The following is a 14,974-nucleotide window of genomic DNA, read 5'->3' on the forward strand; positions in this document are numbered from 1 at the left end:
AACCAAACACTTCCTAAAATTTGGTATCAGTTGTAGAATATTAGCCCACTTTATTTGCAGAACTGCTTTAACTCAGATACATTCATATGTTTTCATGCATGAACTGCTCATTTCAGGTTTTACCACAGTATCTCTATTTGATTATTCAGTTATAAACTTGCTTTTGTGTTTTGGATCACTATGAGTTATCACTATTGTGTTGTTTGATATGGTGATCTTTCTGTGTAATGCTGTATTTGCTTTACACCAGATATAATTGGATCTGTGTTATTCAAAGAGTTCCACTTTTGACTCATCTGTCATAGAACTTTATCCCAAAAAAGGCTTGGGGATCAGTCAAATGTTCTCTTTCCTTCCCCTTCTCCTCCCTCTCTTCTCCTAATCTAAGCTTCTTCTTGCTTCTTTCTGCTTCTTTTATGTTTGTAAACTGCCTTGAGCACCTATGAGCCTTTATAAAATAGGCTAAAAATAGGTTCTGACATAGCCTTCAGATATAGGTGATCTATGTTAAAATTTTCCTTATTGTGTAACAGTTTGGTTTATTCAGCGTTTACTCTGAAAGTAATGAATGAATCAGACATGAACGGTTAAACAAGAAAACAATCTCCATGAGGTTTAATAAGCTCTAAGTGAAAGTTTGAAAAGCTGAAATTATGACTTGGTGGGGTTCATAAAATGTTCTTTGAACTGTACTTCAGTTGATTTTGAATAATAAAGTATTTTCCATGGATTCATACCAATCCGTCACAGTTATAAAACTATAACTCTACCTAGCAATTGTTTGTTAGTTGTTCTCCCAAATTGTCAGTCATTTCCTTTTGCTACTCAGTAAGAATCCCTTAGCTTTAAAAGGATGGCTGTACACATCTTCTCACTGCATGTCAATTTAGTCAAACATTTATTTATTTATTTATTATAGTTTGATATACTGCCTCAACTGACACACAGATCAAAGCGGTTTACAAGTGAAGTAAAAAGTAAAGAAAAGAACTACAATATTCAATAGAAAAGTAGAACCTACACACAAGAATGCTGTACAATTAAAATAGCATCCAACAAAAACTGGTATTCATACATACTCTCTCCCAAATACCGGCGTCCAAGAGAGCTGCCTCACTCACTGGAGTATGCCTGCTTGAACAGCCATGCCTTCAAAAGCGCCTTAAATTTCTTTAGATTAGATTCACTACGTATAGACATTCACTTAGCTGTATCTATTTTATACTACTTTTGTTCTCTGTAAAAATTTCAGTCCTCTGCCTCATGTGCCATTGAAAGTTCAAACTAGGAAAGATGTTGCCTGAAAGGATCTGTGGCCATTGGTGAAGCATTGCTTTTCACATTTGACATACCTACAGGTTTGTGTTTTTGGAGTGTTTCAACTTTCTGATACTGCTTCACTGTCTGGGTTTCCCTATCACCATATCACTGGTGCTCTGTTACCTCGAAACAGCTTTTTGTTTTATTTATGTGTGTTTTACATTTGAACCCTTCCCTGCAACATCAAGAAACTTCAACACAATTGTAATGAAATAATTAAAAAGGCTCATTCCCTCTGCTAGCTAGAGTTACTTCCAGCAGATCTTTCTTTTCTTGTCTTCATCAAGTTGATGTTGCTTTCAGTTTACAAGTAGAAGGTGAATTTAAAGGTCCAGTACTCAGACTGTTAAAGTACCTTAGTCACTACAGATGCATTAATTGGTCCAGTCAACAATACAATAAATTAAGAATTCCAAAAGAATATCTGGGAAACTCTGCTTACTGCTCTACCAATGGGGAAGAAGCAGGACCAAGTGTTGCATACAAACCCGTGGTTTAGATGCCTCAATTACCTCATCATCCTGTAATGGTAGGAGCAGTATTAAAAAGAAATCAGTAAAGGCAAGAACTTATTCCTCCACTCTTCTGGGTAAGGCTGCAAACATTAAATCTATTGTATTTTAAAGAAAGCTATTTCAAAATAACTGTACTTTGTTCAAGTATATTTTCTCATCAACTATTTCATGTAGAAAATAATGCATTCTTATAGAGAAGAGGTATTCAGTCCTCTGGAAACTAAAAAAACGCCCAGCTCAAAAACGTCCTAATCTGAGCCATTTGGTTGTGGGAGGGGCCATGATTCGTTGTACATTCGCCCCCCTGACATGCCAGGACACCAACTGGGCACCTTAGAGGTCTGTGCGGTGGACTTCAGACAACGCTGCCACATACATAGCTTTCTTACCACGGGTGCTAAGCACCCAACCCCCCTCTCCCAAAACCCACTACCCACAAATGTACAACACTACCATAGCTCTTAGGGGTGAAGGGGGCACCTACATGTGGGTACAGTGGGTTTTGGAGACCTTCCATTTACCAGCACAAGTGTTACAGGTAGGGGGGGATGGGCCTGGGTCCACCTGGCTGAAGTGCACTGCGGTACCCACTAAAAGTGCTCCAGGGACCTGCATACACGCAGGCCTCTAGGACTTGTTGCTGCTATATAACATTGGCACACCAGTTGACACCTGAAGACTAATCTCTCCGAAAACATCCTTTATTGGAATAAGCACGCTTACTCACAGTTAACTGCAGATCAGAGGTTGTGCCCCACTGGCAACGAGTCTCCCTGGTACTGAGATGAGCAGTAGGTCAGAGCTGGCAGAACAATGCCCTCTTTCAGCCACATTCAAGGTAAGAACTAAGTTCTGTAACGTGGCTAACACGTGAAAGGGATCTAAAACTGGCTTACAAAAATGGTCACTACCTCATGGACTACCGGAAACAAAACAGGGCACACTCTGACCCAGTAAGCAGGGGGAAAAGCACCATGGGAGTAGAGCCTACCAACTACCAACATCGTGAGCATTTGCCACAAGCTAGTGGAATCACGGAGCCCAATACCCTACACCCACCACAATGCATTGCTGATGTGACTCTGCAGTGCGCATAACAGAAAAGGTGTCACACTCACCCGAGAGCCATATCAGAACCAGGGAAAGGCTGTCACAGGATAGAACACATTCTGCTGTCATGGAGGTGGGTACGGCATTTGAGGCTGGCATAGAGGCTGGAAAAAAAGTTTTTAAAGTGGGGTTTTTTTGGTGGGAGGGGGTTAGTGACCACTGGGGGAGTCCGGGGAGGTCATCCCCAATTCCCTCCAGTTGTCATCTGGTCAGTTGGGGCACTTTTTTTTTCGATTATCAACTAAAGACGCCCATCTCTCGGCCAATAACCACGCCCCAGTTCCGCCTTCACCACGCCTCCGACATGCCCCCTTCAACTTTACCCGTTTCCGCGACCGATTGCAGTTGGAAACAGCCAAAATCGGCTTTCAATTATACTGATTTGGGCGCCCACGGGAGAAAGACGCCCAACTCCCGATTTGGGTCGCAATATAGGTGTTTTTTTCTTTCGATTATAAGCAGGATTATCTTCCACAGTCTCATGTGAGTCTCACTGGGAATTGAATCCATCATCCTTGGGACCATGGAAACTGCACAGCCAGGGCCAAAGCCAACTGAAATAATGTCTCCCAGTTTTTCCCATTTGACCGGCATAGGATGTTGTTGTGGCCTTAATTAGATGTCAGGAAGTATTTTTTCACGGAGAGGGTGGTGGACGCTTGGAATGCCCTCCCACGGGAGGTGGTGGAGATGAAAACGGTAACAGAGTTCAAACATGCGTGGGATATGCATAGAGGAATCCTGTGCAGAAGGAATGGATCCTCAGAAGCTTAGCTGAAATTGGGTGGCGGAGCAGGTGGTTGGGAGGCGAGGATAGGGGAGGGCAGACTTATACGGTCTGTACCAGAGCCGGTGATGGGAGGCGGGACTGGTGGTTGGGAGGCGGGAAATACTGCTGGGCAGACTTATATGGTCTATGCCCTGAAAAGGACAGGTACAAATTCAAGGTAAGGTATACACATATGAGTTTGTCTTGGGCAGACTGGATGGACCATGCAGGTCTTTTTCTGCCGTCATCTACTATGTTACCCTTTCTGTGAAAGCTTCCTTCAGTTTATTTTCTGCCTCTGTCCAGGTTTAATTCATTCTTACTATACAGTCGTCATTTCCCTACATTTCCTATCCTCTTCCCTCTTCCATCCAGCATATCTCTTCTTTCTCTTTCTCCCCCCTTCTCTCCCACACTTTCCATCTGGCAGCTTGCCTTTTTCTCTCTTCCCCCTTCCATCAAGTATCTCCTCCCCCCCCCCCCCCAATCTATTTGGCAGCTCCTCTTCTCCTGCTTATCTTCTCTCCTTCCTTCCTTTCAGAATTTCCCCTCTTTTTCTCTCCCCCCCCCCCCCCGCCAGCATCTCTCCTCTTTTTCTTTCTTTCTTTCTTCCTCCTCCCCTTTCCATTCTCTGCATCTGCTGTTTCCCCACCCTCTGACACAGTATCTGCTGCTGATTCCTCTTAAAGAAATACACTTCTTTTGTCTTTTGTAAAATATGGTCTACAATACTGAACATAATACTCAAAGTGAGGGTTCACCAGCTCGCTGTATAGGAGCATTATGACCTCCTCCTTTCTGCTTGTTATGCCTTTTGCTATGCAGCCTAGCATCCTTCTGGCTTTAGCCACTGCTTTGTCACACTGTTTCACCACTTTTAAATTCTGAGACCAAGTTTCTAAGTTTATTCAGGGCTTGCTATCCTGCATATCTAACATATCTATGCCGCTTACAATTCTAGGAAGAGAGGGAAGAGAGAGATAAAGGCAAGAGGACAGTGTGTGTGTGGGGGGGGGAGTGGAACTACAATAAATGATAGGAAAGAAGGGGTAGCAGTAGGAGGCAGAGAGGGGTAAAAGGGAAATCTGAGTTGGCTGGCAGGCCCAATCCAAATGACAGTTTTAAGAGAGCATATAAGCATCCTCAAAGTGGAATGTTTTAAGATCCTGATTTGAACTTTGATGAAGAGGTCTGTGATCTGAGATGAAGGAGTAAGGCATTCCATAGGGTAAGACTAATGACAGAAATGATGGAGTGGCATGTGGTTCCATACCTGATGTGCCAAAATGAATGTATGGCCAGGAGGTGGTGTTGGGACGAGCAAAGAGCACGAGACGGGGAGTAAGGAGAGATGTGCCAGGAAGAAAAGAGCCAGAATTCTTAACTTTAAAAACTAAAAGAAGACACTATCATCTAAGGACTCTCACCTGGTCTGTGTTCATCAGCCTCTCCCCTGCTGTTGAATACAGTTCCTCTGGGCATTTGCACTCCAAAAGAATCACTCTGCAGTTCTATGGATTAAAGGTTAACTGCCGAACATCTGACCAGACCTCAAGTTTTTGTAGATCACTTCTCATTTCGCCTACTCTCTCTGGAGTGTCCATCCTGTAACACATCTTCATGCCATCTAAACAAAAGCAAACTTTCCCTTCCAGTTCTTCAGAGATACTGCGTACAAAGATGTTAAACAGAATCTGCCCCAGGGCTGATACATGAAACACTCTACTACTCACCTTTCTTTGTTTCAGATGAATTCCGTTTACTACTACCCTTTGTCTATCTGTTAGTCAACCAAACCTTTTCCAGTTGATCTCCTTGGGACCCAGTTTGTTTACAAGTCTCCTTATGAGGAACCGTATCAAAGCCTTTGCTGAAAATCAAGTACACCACATCCAGTGCATTCCCCTTATCTAGTTCTCTGGTCATCCAGTCAAAGAAGTCAACCAGTTTTGCTTACCACAGTATATCTCTGGTAAAACCATGTTGCTCTGGATCTTGCAACCACCTTCTTTCACACCACCATGTTGATGTTTATTGGCTTGTAGTTTTTCACATTGGTGTAGCCATGCATCCTTGCCATAGGCTTGTGGTATAAGAGGCTTGGGGAGGTTAAACTTCACCAGCCTCTACTTCTCTAAAATGTCTACACTAGCTCCACAATTATTGTTCAGTATTAAAATTAAGTTCAAAACATACCCCATCACCACCACATAAAAGGGCCCTGCATGAATAAGTGGGACATGATATCAAATTCAAATGTATATTTTATAAAACACTGATCCTAAAGCTTTCATATTGCCAGAGGAGACCAAGAACTAAAAACACCATTCAATCCAGCTTAGTTCCTTGAACCTGTGGGACAAAGGGCCAGAAAGTCACTGATCTTAGGGCAGAGAGGAAATTTAAAAATATTCCTGCCACGAAGCTGCTTCCTTCACCCAAAAAGCAGAAAAAGAGCTGCTTGACATTTTTTTTTAAATATTTAACACAGAACAATAACAACAAAAAGAAAGCATGTAAGGACTGGATAAAGGGCAGAACTTCTGCATGCAAGAAGCCCATCCCTCATTATGCAATAGCTCTCTGTGAAATAGTACTAATAAAAAAAATGTAAGTGCATTTTTATAATATACCACTACATTCTATGAAACAAAAGGAGCAAGTTCCCACATGCCATCTTTTTCTTTTAATGCAGTCCATTGGTTTCATGACTTATACTGTGCCAAAACTGAAAATACAATAATAGAATTCAGTAACATCCGAAACTTATTAATTAGCATTATAATTGTGTTTGCATTTGGGTAATAACTGAGAAAATGCTGTTATCAAATATTAGGAAGCACACGTCGACTTGGTTAATTTCATCTATATACAAACACACAGCCAAGAGACAAAGATTAACCCCCCCCCCCCCCCCCCCCCCCCCCCCCCCCCCCCCGGATGCTGCACAAGCTGGCTTGTTTGAAAATATAAGTGAGATGAAAATGCTACCAACAATAAAGAATGACAATGTGGATGCAGCAGCTCATAGGTTGGTTTGCTCTGTTTTGAGTGTACAGGGATGACTTACGCAGGGGAGGAGAAACAGAGATTATAAGGACTCTCCATTGGCAACTTGACTTGGCTACCGGTCCTGCCCCCCTATTGTCACTTCCTCCTGTTCTGGGGCAGAGCCTTCAGCCTGCACCAATAGAGAGACCAGCTCTGAGTAAGTTAGTTTATCTTCTTGTCGCTGCTGCCGCTAAGGAAAGCAGCTGCAGTGGCTGGGTGACAGCAGGATTGAGGGAGGGCAGCAGCTGTAGCAGCTTGGGCGACAGCAAGTGAGCCGGAGGGAGGGAGGGAAGCCGCAGCAGCGGATTGGTGACAGTGGGAGGGAGGTGGGGAAGTCCTGAATCGGGACTCCTGATTTTTTTTTTTTCTGAATCAAATTGTTTCACCCAAAACGAATCGACAAATCGATTCAAATCGTGAATTGGACAGCACTAGTCCTGGCTGATATTTGGCTACGGTCTGCATTACTCTTATGTGGGTCCCAGTGGCCAAGCCATTCAAAATGAGCCCCCAACATTTATTGCTGGTGCCTGAATATCGGGAGCTAATCTAGCCGACAATGGTCGGTGTTTAAAAAAAAACCCCCACTGACCACCTCTGGCTGAATATCTGGAAGATTACTCCCACTAGGCCACCCACACCATAAATACAAAGTATGCAGGCAATTTTAGCATGCATAATTTGTGGTCTGCTAACTTTCCAACGTGAAAAACAATGTGGGTAGTTTTCCTTTGAAAATTAACTGCATTATATCAAAGCCAAAATAGCTTACTTTTCAGAATCTCTAGCTGCCTTCTTTCAAACCTAAATATTCTGTGGGATAACAGAAATATTCTAAGAAGCAACTTTCATGTTTGATCTGAATGACCTCATCTCTTCACCAATTATACATAATTATCAACCAGTAAGACTAATATTGGAGCCCTTTATTCCAGCAGTTGAATGGAGCTGCTTATTGTTTCCACTTTTTTGCATTTTTGTATGCCAGAAAGCAAGAATGCCTTATGTTGAAACTGTTGCTGCCTATGATCTAGTACAGTGGCATACCAAGGGCAGGGCAAAAGGGGCGGAGCGCCCCGGCTTCAGATCAAAGGAGAGTGTTCCTCTCCTGCTGCTCCATCAGTCCCAAGTCCCTTCTCCTGAAACTTTACTGCAACCTCCACCACCTCCGGGCTGCTGCTGCATTTCCTCTGGCCGACTCCTCTCCTCTTTTTCCTCTAGCCTGCACCTCCACCCCCACTGGGCTGCAGATGCTGCTAGTTTGCCAGAGAAGAAATGGCGGTGGCAAGCAGTAAATAATGAATTGCGGGGTCTCTGCACTACCCTGGCTACTGATCCCGCCCCTTTGAGGTCAATTCCAGTTCCGGAGCAAAGCCAGCAGCCATAGGTAATTAGACCCTGTAATCTTAATAGTTTTATTTTATCCTGCCTTGGTTTTTTTTTTTTCAAAGCTTTTATGCTGCTGTTGGCTGCTACTAGTTTTCAGCAGGAGCAGTAGATGACGGTGGGGGCATGAAATGTGAAAAGAAGAGAGGAGAGCCAGGAGCACTGGATGGAAGGGAGCAAAAAAGGGGCAGATGCTGATGGAAGGGAGAGGAAGGGCAGATGCTGGATGGTTGGGGCAGATGCTAGATGTAGGGGGTAGAGAGAGGGGGCAGAAACTGGATGGAAAGGGGCAAATAGGAGGCAGGTGCTGGATGGAAGGGAGTGAAAGGGCAGACTCTGGATGGAAAGGGGAAAGTGAAGAGCAGATGAGAAAAGCAGAAGCCAGAGACAACAAAGGTAGATAAAAATGTATTTTTCTTCTTTTGCTTTAGGATAAAGTATCATTGTAGTTTATAAACATTTATAAATAGAAAAAACGACACTATCTTATCTTTTTATTGGACTAATTTTAATACATTTTCACTAACATTTGGAGACCAAAATCCCATTCCTCATGTTGGGACAGGATACCGTAACAGCAGTATACTGTACTGACCTAAGGAAAAAGGTTTTGGTCTCTGAAAGCTAAATGTATTAGTCCAATAAAATGGTATTATCTTATTTTCCATATTTGTTTTATTTCTATTTGTTAATTTGTAAAGTGGTGATTGGTATTTGTTAGTTTCTTTTCAAATTTACATCTGCTATCTTTGGGCCCTGTTTACTAAGTTGCGCTAGCGTTTTTAGCGCATGCTAAATGCTAGAGTCGCCCATATGTTCCTATGGGCAACTTTAGCATTTAGTGCGTGCTAATCATTAGCGTGCACTAAAAATGCTAGCGCACCCTTAGCACAGTACTAGAGGACGGACATACATACATCATCACTATCACTGATGAGGGGGTATTAAAAATAAAAATCGGCTCTGGGTGTCAAATCCACTAGGTATGCCACTGACCTAGTATCAGAGGCAAAACCACAGAGACCTTGTGGAATCGAGACTTGAAGCCCTGTGGTGTCTGTGCCACATCCTGATTTTGATATATTGGTCCTCAAGAAGCTAGGAAGATACACAATGCAATCAAAGGGTTCAGTGCTAGAACTGTATGGGAAGATAGGTCACAGCAATGTCATCACAGTGGCAGGCATTCTACAGCCCTAAGACAGAGACTGGATGCTAGAGGAGAGACACTGCTGGGGCTACACTACAAAAGGAACTAGAAGGGCATTGGCTGCATGCATAGAGAGACATGTTGGAATCAGCACAGAGATCAACTGCTACAAAAGAAAGATGGTGGACTTCTTAACTTGGGCAGAAGAGAATATTAAAGTACAAGAATGCTACTCCCACACTTGCATACTTAGTGGGGGTAAATGTCTATACTTGAATTATATAAAGAAGGTAGTGGTAATTAAAAAAAATTCCATTTGTTACGTTTTGTCTTAATGTAACCAGAAGAAGGAAAAAAAATGTTTTTTTTTCAAAAATTACCTGGCTCCCGAGGTTTGGAGAACTCCTGAGAGCTTTGGGGAGTTGGTCCCTCGTTGGGGGTAGACCCAGTGTGGGAGTCGCTTTCCTGATGTGATCCACAGGGTTCCGGGCCACCCCAAGGATACAAGAAGGCAGGCAGATGTTGCCAGAGTAATCCCTGGCTTTGCTGGGGCCCAGTTTACTCCGAAGACGCTGCTATGTGCTCATGTGGTGTTGCAGTGCACAGTGATGTCATCACTGATATCATACATGCATGCGCATTAAAGGGGAGAGTCTTGATGGCTCTGGAGAGCTCACAGAGCCTAGGAGAACACTGTGCCACCACTGATTTTAATAAAAAATGTGGAAAATGGTTGTTTCAGACACGGGAAGGGCCTTTGAACAATTTAGACTATTTATTTAAAAATAGCGCTGCACTAGTGTGTTTTTTATTTATATATATAACAGCTCAATGGCTGCTGGGAATTGAGGGGGGCTTTTCTGACCTCACCAATGGCCCAGATTTTAGCACAGAGACCTGCACAGACAGCTATAATTTAAAATAAATAATGATTCAAAACGTTGTGGCAGAAGTATGCCTTGACCTTTTCTGTGGCCTATTTAGATGCAAAATGTTACAAATATTTAGTCATTTGTTGAGGTAATTTAGGTTTTTAAAAATGCAGATTTTTACATAATTCAGGTAAGGGTAAGAGTTGTGACCAGATCTATGGTATGTGGAAGCAAAAATGAGGGTTTAAAATGATTATTGTAATATAAAATAGAGTAATGGAATGTTAATGAGGTTTGAGTGTATGAAAGCTGAGCTCTGATTGGCTGCACTGCTTGGTAAAGGAACCTTGTAAGAAACAATTAGTGGGAGAGCAAAGGACACCGTTGAAGACGGCAGAAGCACTGCTTGAGAGAGTAATTGATGTATGTGAGAAATTTGAGTGTGTGAAAGTTGAAGTGTATTAACAAATAAATACAAGAGTGTCTAGAGGTGTGTGTGAAGGTGAATAGTAGCATGTTTAAAATAGTTTATGAAGACATTTTAGACTTGGTGAAAGAAATTAAACTACTCCATCACATTAAATGAAAAATATTTTTAATATTGAGACAAAGAATACTGTCTGAGAAGTCTGGAGTATTTTTGTACAATATTGCCGCAAAGAAAACAATTCTGTCATAGGAGCTTTTAAAGTCTGCTCTCTGTTGTAAAGCCAAGAGGTTTTCATTCTAAACGTTAATATTGAAGTGAAAAAAATTCATATTCTGAAGTAAAAAAAAAAAATCATAAGACTTCTTAAGAGAAAGAGGAATCCTTTGATTTCAAATACAAAAGATAATGGGCCTCTTTTTTATCAAGCCATGCTAGAGGCTTCCGTTACGGTAATGCCAACAAAGCCCATTCACTTTGAATGGGCTTCGTTGGCATTGCCGCGCAGGAACTGCTATCACTGCTTGATAAGAGGCCCTGTAATGTTTCCTCATTTGGAAGTATTTATTTATTCAGAATTTTCCCAGTTTTATACAAGAATGAATGTGGTTTGAATCTTTGTGTGACTTCACTGAAGAAGAACATCCAAAAGCCAGAACTGAAGAAACTTGATTACTCTCCTTGTAGTTAAAAATAAGGAAAGTAAATTAATTAGTATAGTAAGGACACTAAGACAGAATTTTTCTGCAAAAAGACATTTTATTTTCTTAGTAAGCCAATTTCAGTGAAGGTATCCTGTATCAGGCAGGCACATTTTCTACTCACATTTAGCGAGAAAGATTCTTTCCCTTTATTTTATTTTAAAGTCAGATTACAGGAAGAAGATAAAGACAACCAAGACAGATAAGGCGCAGAACTAAAGAGATCTTGAACAGATAAATAAAGAAGATGACAGACATTAAAGACTCTGAGGGGCCCTTTTACTAAAGGGTTGGCACACGGTAACACTCTTGCTGTGTGCCAATCTGGAACTACCACTGTGGTGTAATAGAGAGTGGTATGATAATCATTATCACAGTAATACTGCGGTTACCGCACTAATGGGGAATTTTAAAAAAATTATGTGGAACTACCGCGGTAATTGTAAACCGCGGTAATTGTAAGAGGTTATGCAGTAGTTCCACAGGAGCATAGACTGCCGTTACTTTATCCCCATGGTAATACCCTGATACAGGCCGCATCTAAAAGGCTGCCGAGACGAGACTTCAAATAGAAGTTTCGGCACCCATTTAAGGTAGCAGCGTTATAATGCAGGCATGAAAGAGGGAATTTTTTTCCTGCCCCAAAGAGGTTTTTAGAGCACCTGAGTGAGAAAGCTGGAGTCTTGTAACATCAATTGATTCTTTGAACATCACACATGTGCATTCTAAAAATAACTCATATTAGTTTTCATCCAGTTTTACTTATATAAGTGAAATAATTTCTTTCATAACACATCCCTCCTGAGGTATGGTTCAGTCTGAGGTATCTCAGCTACCCACAACTGCAAAAATGGGTAAGAGAGTAAGTCTGACTTCATCTCTCAGCAGAGGGTGGCTACATTAATTTGCCAATACTGAACAGGCACATTAGGAAATGATGGCAGTCATAAGGAAAACTGGAAATAGTTATAATGTAAATTAAATTGATGACACATCAGAGCCTAAGGAGTTTTTTTGTTTTGTTGTTTTGGTTGGTGAGTGGTTTAAGAAGATAAATTCAAATACAATAAAATAAACATTTATATTCTGCTGTAGACCCAAAACAGTTCAGCGTGGATTACAATAATAGAAAACTAGCTATGTCTAGCAAATTGCATATCGCAGAACAGCAACTAATATAATCACATAACATTTTTTTGAAAGAGAAAAGCTTTCACTAACTTTCTAAGCTTTAAATAACAAGTCTCAGATGTAATATGCAAAGGGAGAGCATTCCAACACCTTGCTGCTTTGTAAGTAAATGTAGCAACATGGAACTATTTATATTCTAACAGTTTTGTTGATGGATAATGAAGGATCAATGTAAAGGCTTTTTGAATGAAGATAGTGCAGTCAACTAGATCAAATACCCTGATATTTGGCCCCATAACAATCTTAAAAACCAGAATGGGTCACTTGATTGATTATGCAGCTTATACAGATATTGGGTGGGGTTTTTTTCTTATTCCCTCCCCCTCACCTCCACCTTAATGTGGACTTTATGTAGAGTAAGATGTTTTCCTTTAATTAAGATGTCTGTGGATTATTTTGTCCTTTTGTTTTTTTGTTTCTGTATACAATTTCAGATTCCTTTAAATATGGCCGTCCCTGGTGTTAGCGTGTAGTTTTTCACGTACTGTGGACACTTTTAGGGACCCTTTTACAAAGTGGCAGTAAGCCCAATGTGGGCTTACCGCCAGACTACCGCAGCAGCCCAGCGGTAGTCCCACCCCTCAGCGAGTCATCATATCCGGTGCTACAAAAATATAGATTTGTAGCGTCATTGTGTACCCGGCAGTAATCACTGCCCGGTTACCACCAGGTTAGCACGGAAGCCCTTACTTGCATCTCAATGGGTGGCGGTAAGGGCTCCCACCCTTGAAATGACTGCACTTGCTGCGCGATTTCTTTTTAAAAAAAGAAAGACCTACCTTTGCCGTGCGTTTTCTTTAAAAAAGGAAAGACCTACCTTTTACCCGCTGCAGTAAAAGGGGACCTCAGCGTGCATCAAAAGCAAGCACTGATGCCAGCCCAGGCCCTCTTTTGCCATAGTTTGGTAAAAGGGGCCCTAAATGCAGTGGTGAAATGACTGCCTTTCCATATTTTTCTGTAACACCACATGCTAATTTCCCCATTAGCGCGTGGCCATGACCATGGGAGCCCTTACTGCCACCTATTTAGGAGGTGGTAAGGGTTCCCGTGCTAATCGGGTAGCGCAGACATGCCTAGTCTCAGCCCATGGGCTCCTGCGTTGGAAAATACAAAAATATTTTTTACTGTGGGATTAGCACGTTCTGAACGGGAATTTACCATGAGTTGCCTCAGTGCATCCCATGATAATGCCCTTTTATCGCGCAGTAGGCCCGCATTGTGCCTACTTCGCCGTAGTAAAAGGGCCCCCTATATTTGTTATTGTTTAAAAAAAAAATCTATTAAAAAAAAGAGAAAAAAATCATGACACACGTTACTATTACTATTCTAAATCATATTTGTTCTTACAGGGGCAAGCTGATCTTCTCAAATATGCTAAAACAGAGACTATGGACAACCTAAAGCAAGCTCATTATGCTGCTCTTTCATGTGGTTTGAATAAGCCAGGTACCGGAAGCGCGGAAGCACCAAAGCCTCAACGAAGTCTGGAAGTCATTCCTGAAAAAGCAGGAGATGAAACCTGAGACTAAAAAATAAACATAAAGCTTTTTATATTTTGTGCTCATAATAGAGTTTATAACTCTAGAACCATTTGTACCTGCACAGGGCATTTTCTTTGCACTTGAAAATTTTAAAGCACAATAATAGAAGCTGCATACCATCCTCAAAAACTGTGAATGTATACAATGGAACTGCATGGGAAGAAATATATATATGGGCCCCATTTACTAGGCATTTCTCCTGTTGACACAAAATGGGAGAAAACATTTAGTAAATTGGCATCATATAGTTTCTGGCCAAGATGTAAGTCTATACAGTGTGATAATTCAGTCACAATGTGCAAAAATGTTGCATAGAGAGTAAGGGGCAAATTTTCATGTTAAGAAGAAAACCTTCTCATACTAGATTATGATTGTTGACTTGACATTAAAAAAAATATCCTCACCGGTTTGGCAGAATGTTATTCTGTTATGAAGGATCTGAATTGCAACTTGGAGTTTGTGTGCTTGTTTGAGCCATAATGTAAATAAAAAAAAAAAAGTGTAACTGGGCAATAGCAACTGAAACCTCAGTGCTCTATAAGAGAAATGTGCAGAAGAAAAATGTACAATGAATCTGAAATATTCTGTTTAAAGAAACTTAACTAATCCTGCCCTAAAAACTTTTGCAAATATGTATAGCTAATGTACATTGACCACATTGCAAACACACTGTAAATAGTTTTTTCCATTTTGTGAAGTGGTGGTCACATTAAAATGTTTGCTATTATACTCATGCAAGAAGAGTTTTTGACTCTGTTTTAACCTTTTGTTTTCTAATTTAAAAACACTGATCCTAAAGAAAAGAAAGTACTTGAATTCCAAGTTCATTAGAACTAAAATTTCAACTGTACATTGAATTTAATACGATACAAACTTGCAAGCTTCCTTTAAGTATTTATAAGCTGATAATGTTACAGTCAAATGTTCTAATGTATCTTAAA

General features: G+C 41.2%; 1 protein-coding gene across 1 annotated transcript in view; it reads left to right on the plus strand.

Moving 5' to 3' along the window:
• LOC115469873 (inactive phospholipase C-like protein 2) overlaps nt 1-14,766 on the plus strand; it is a 144,741-nt gene extending 129,975 nt beyond the window's left edge. Inside the window, 1 exon segment of the mRNA XM_030202623.1 lies at nt 13,842-14,766. Within this exon segment, the coding sequence (XP_030058483.1) occupies nt 13,842-14,015 (174 nt within the window). The 3' untranslated portion in view covers nt 14,016-14,766.
• Nucleotides 14,767-14,974: the final 208 nt, after the last annotated feature.

This window comes from Microcaecilia unicolor, chromosome 1 (assembly GCF_901765095.1).
Source record: "Microcaecilia unicolor chromosome 1, aMicUni1.1, whole genome shotgun sequence".
In the NCBI taxonomy this organism is placed as follows: Eukaryota; Metazoa; Chordata; class Amphibia; order Gymnophiona; family Siphonopidae; genus Microcaecilia; species Microcaecilia unicolor.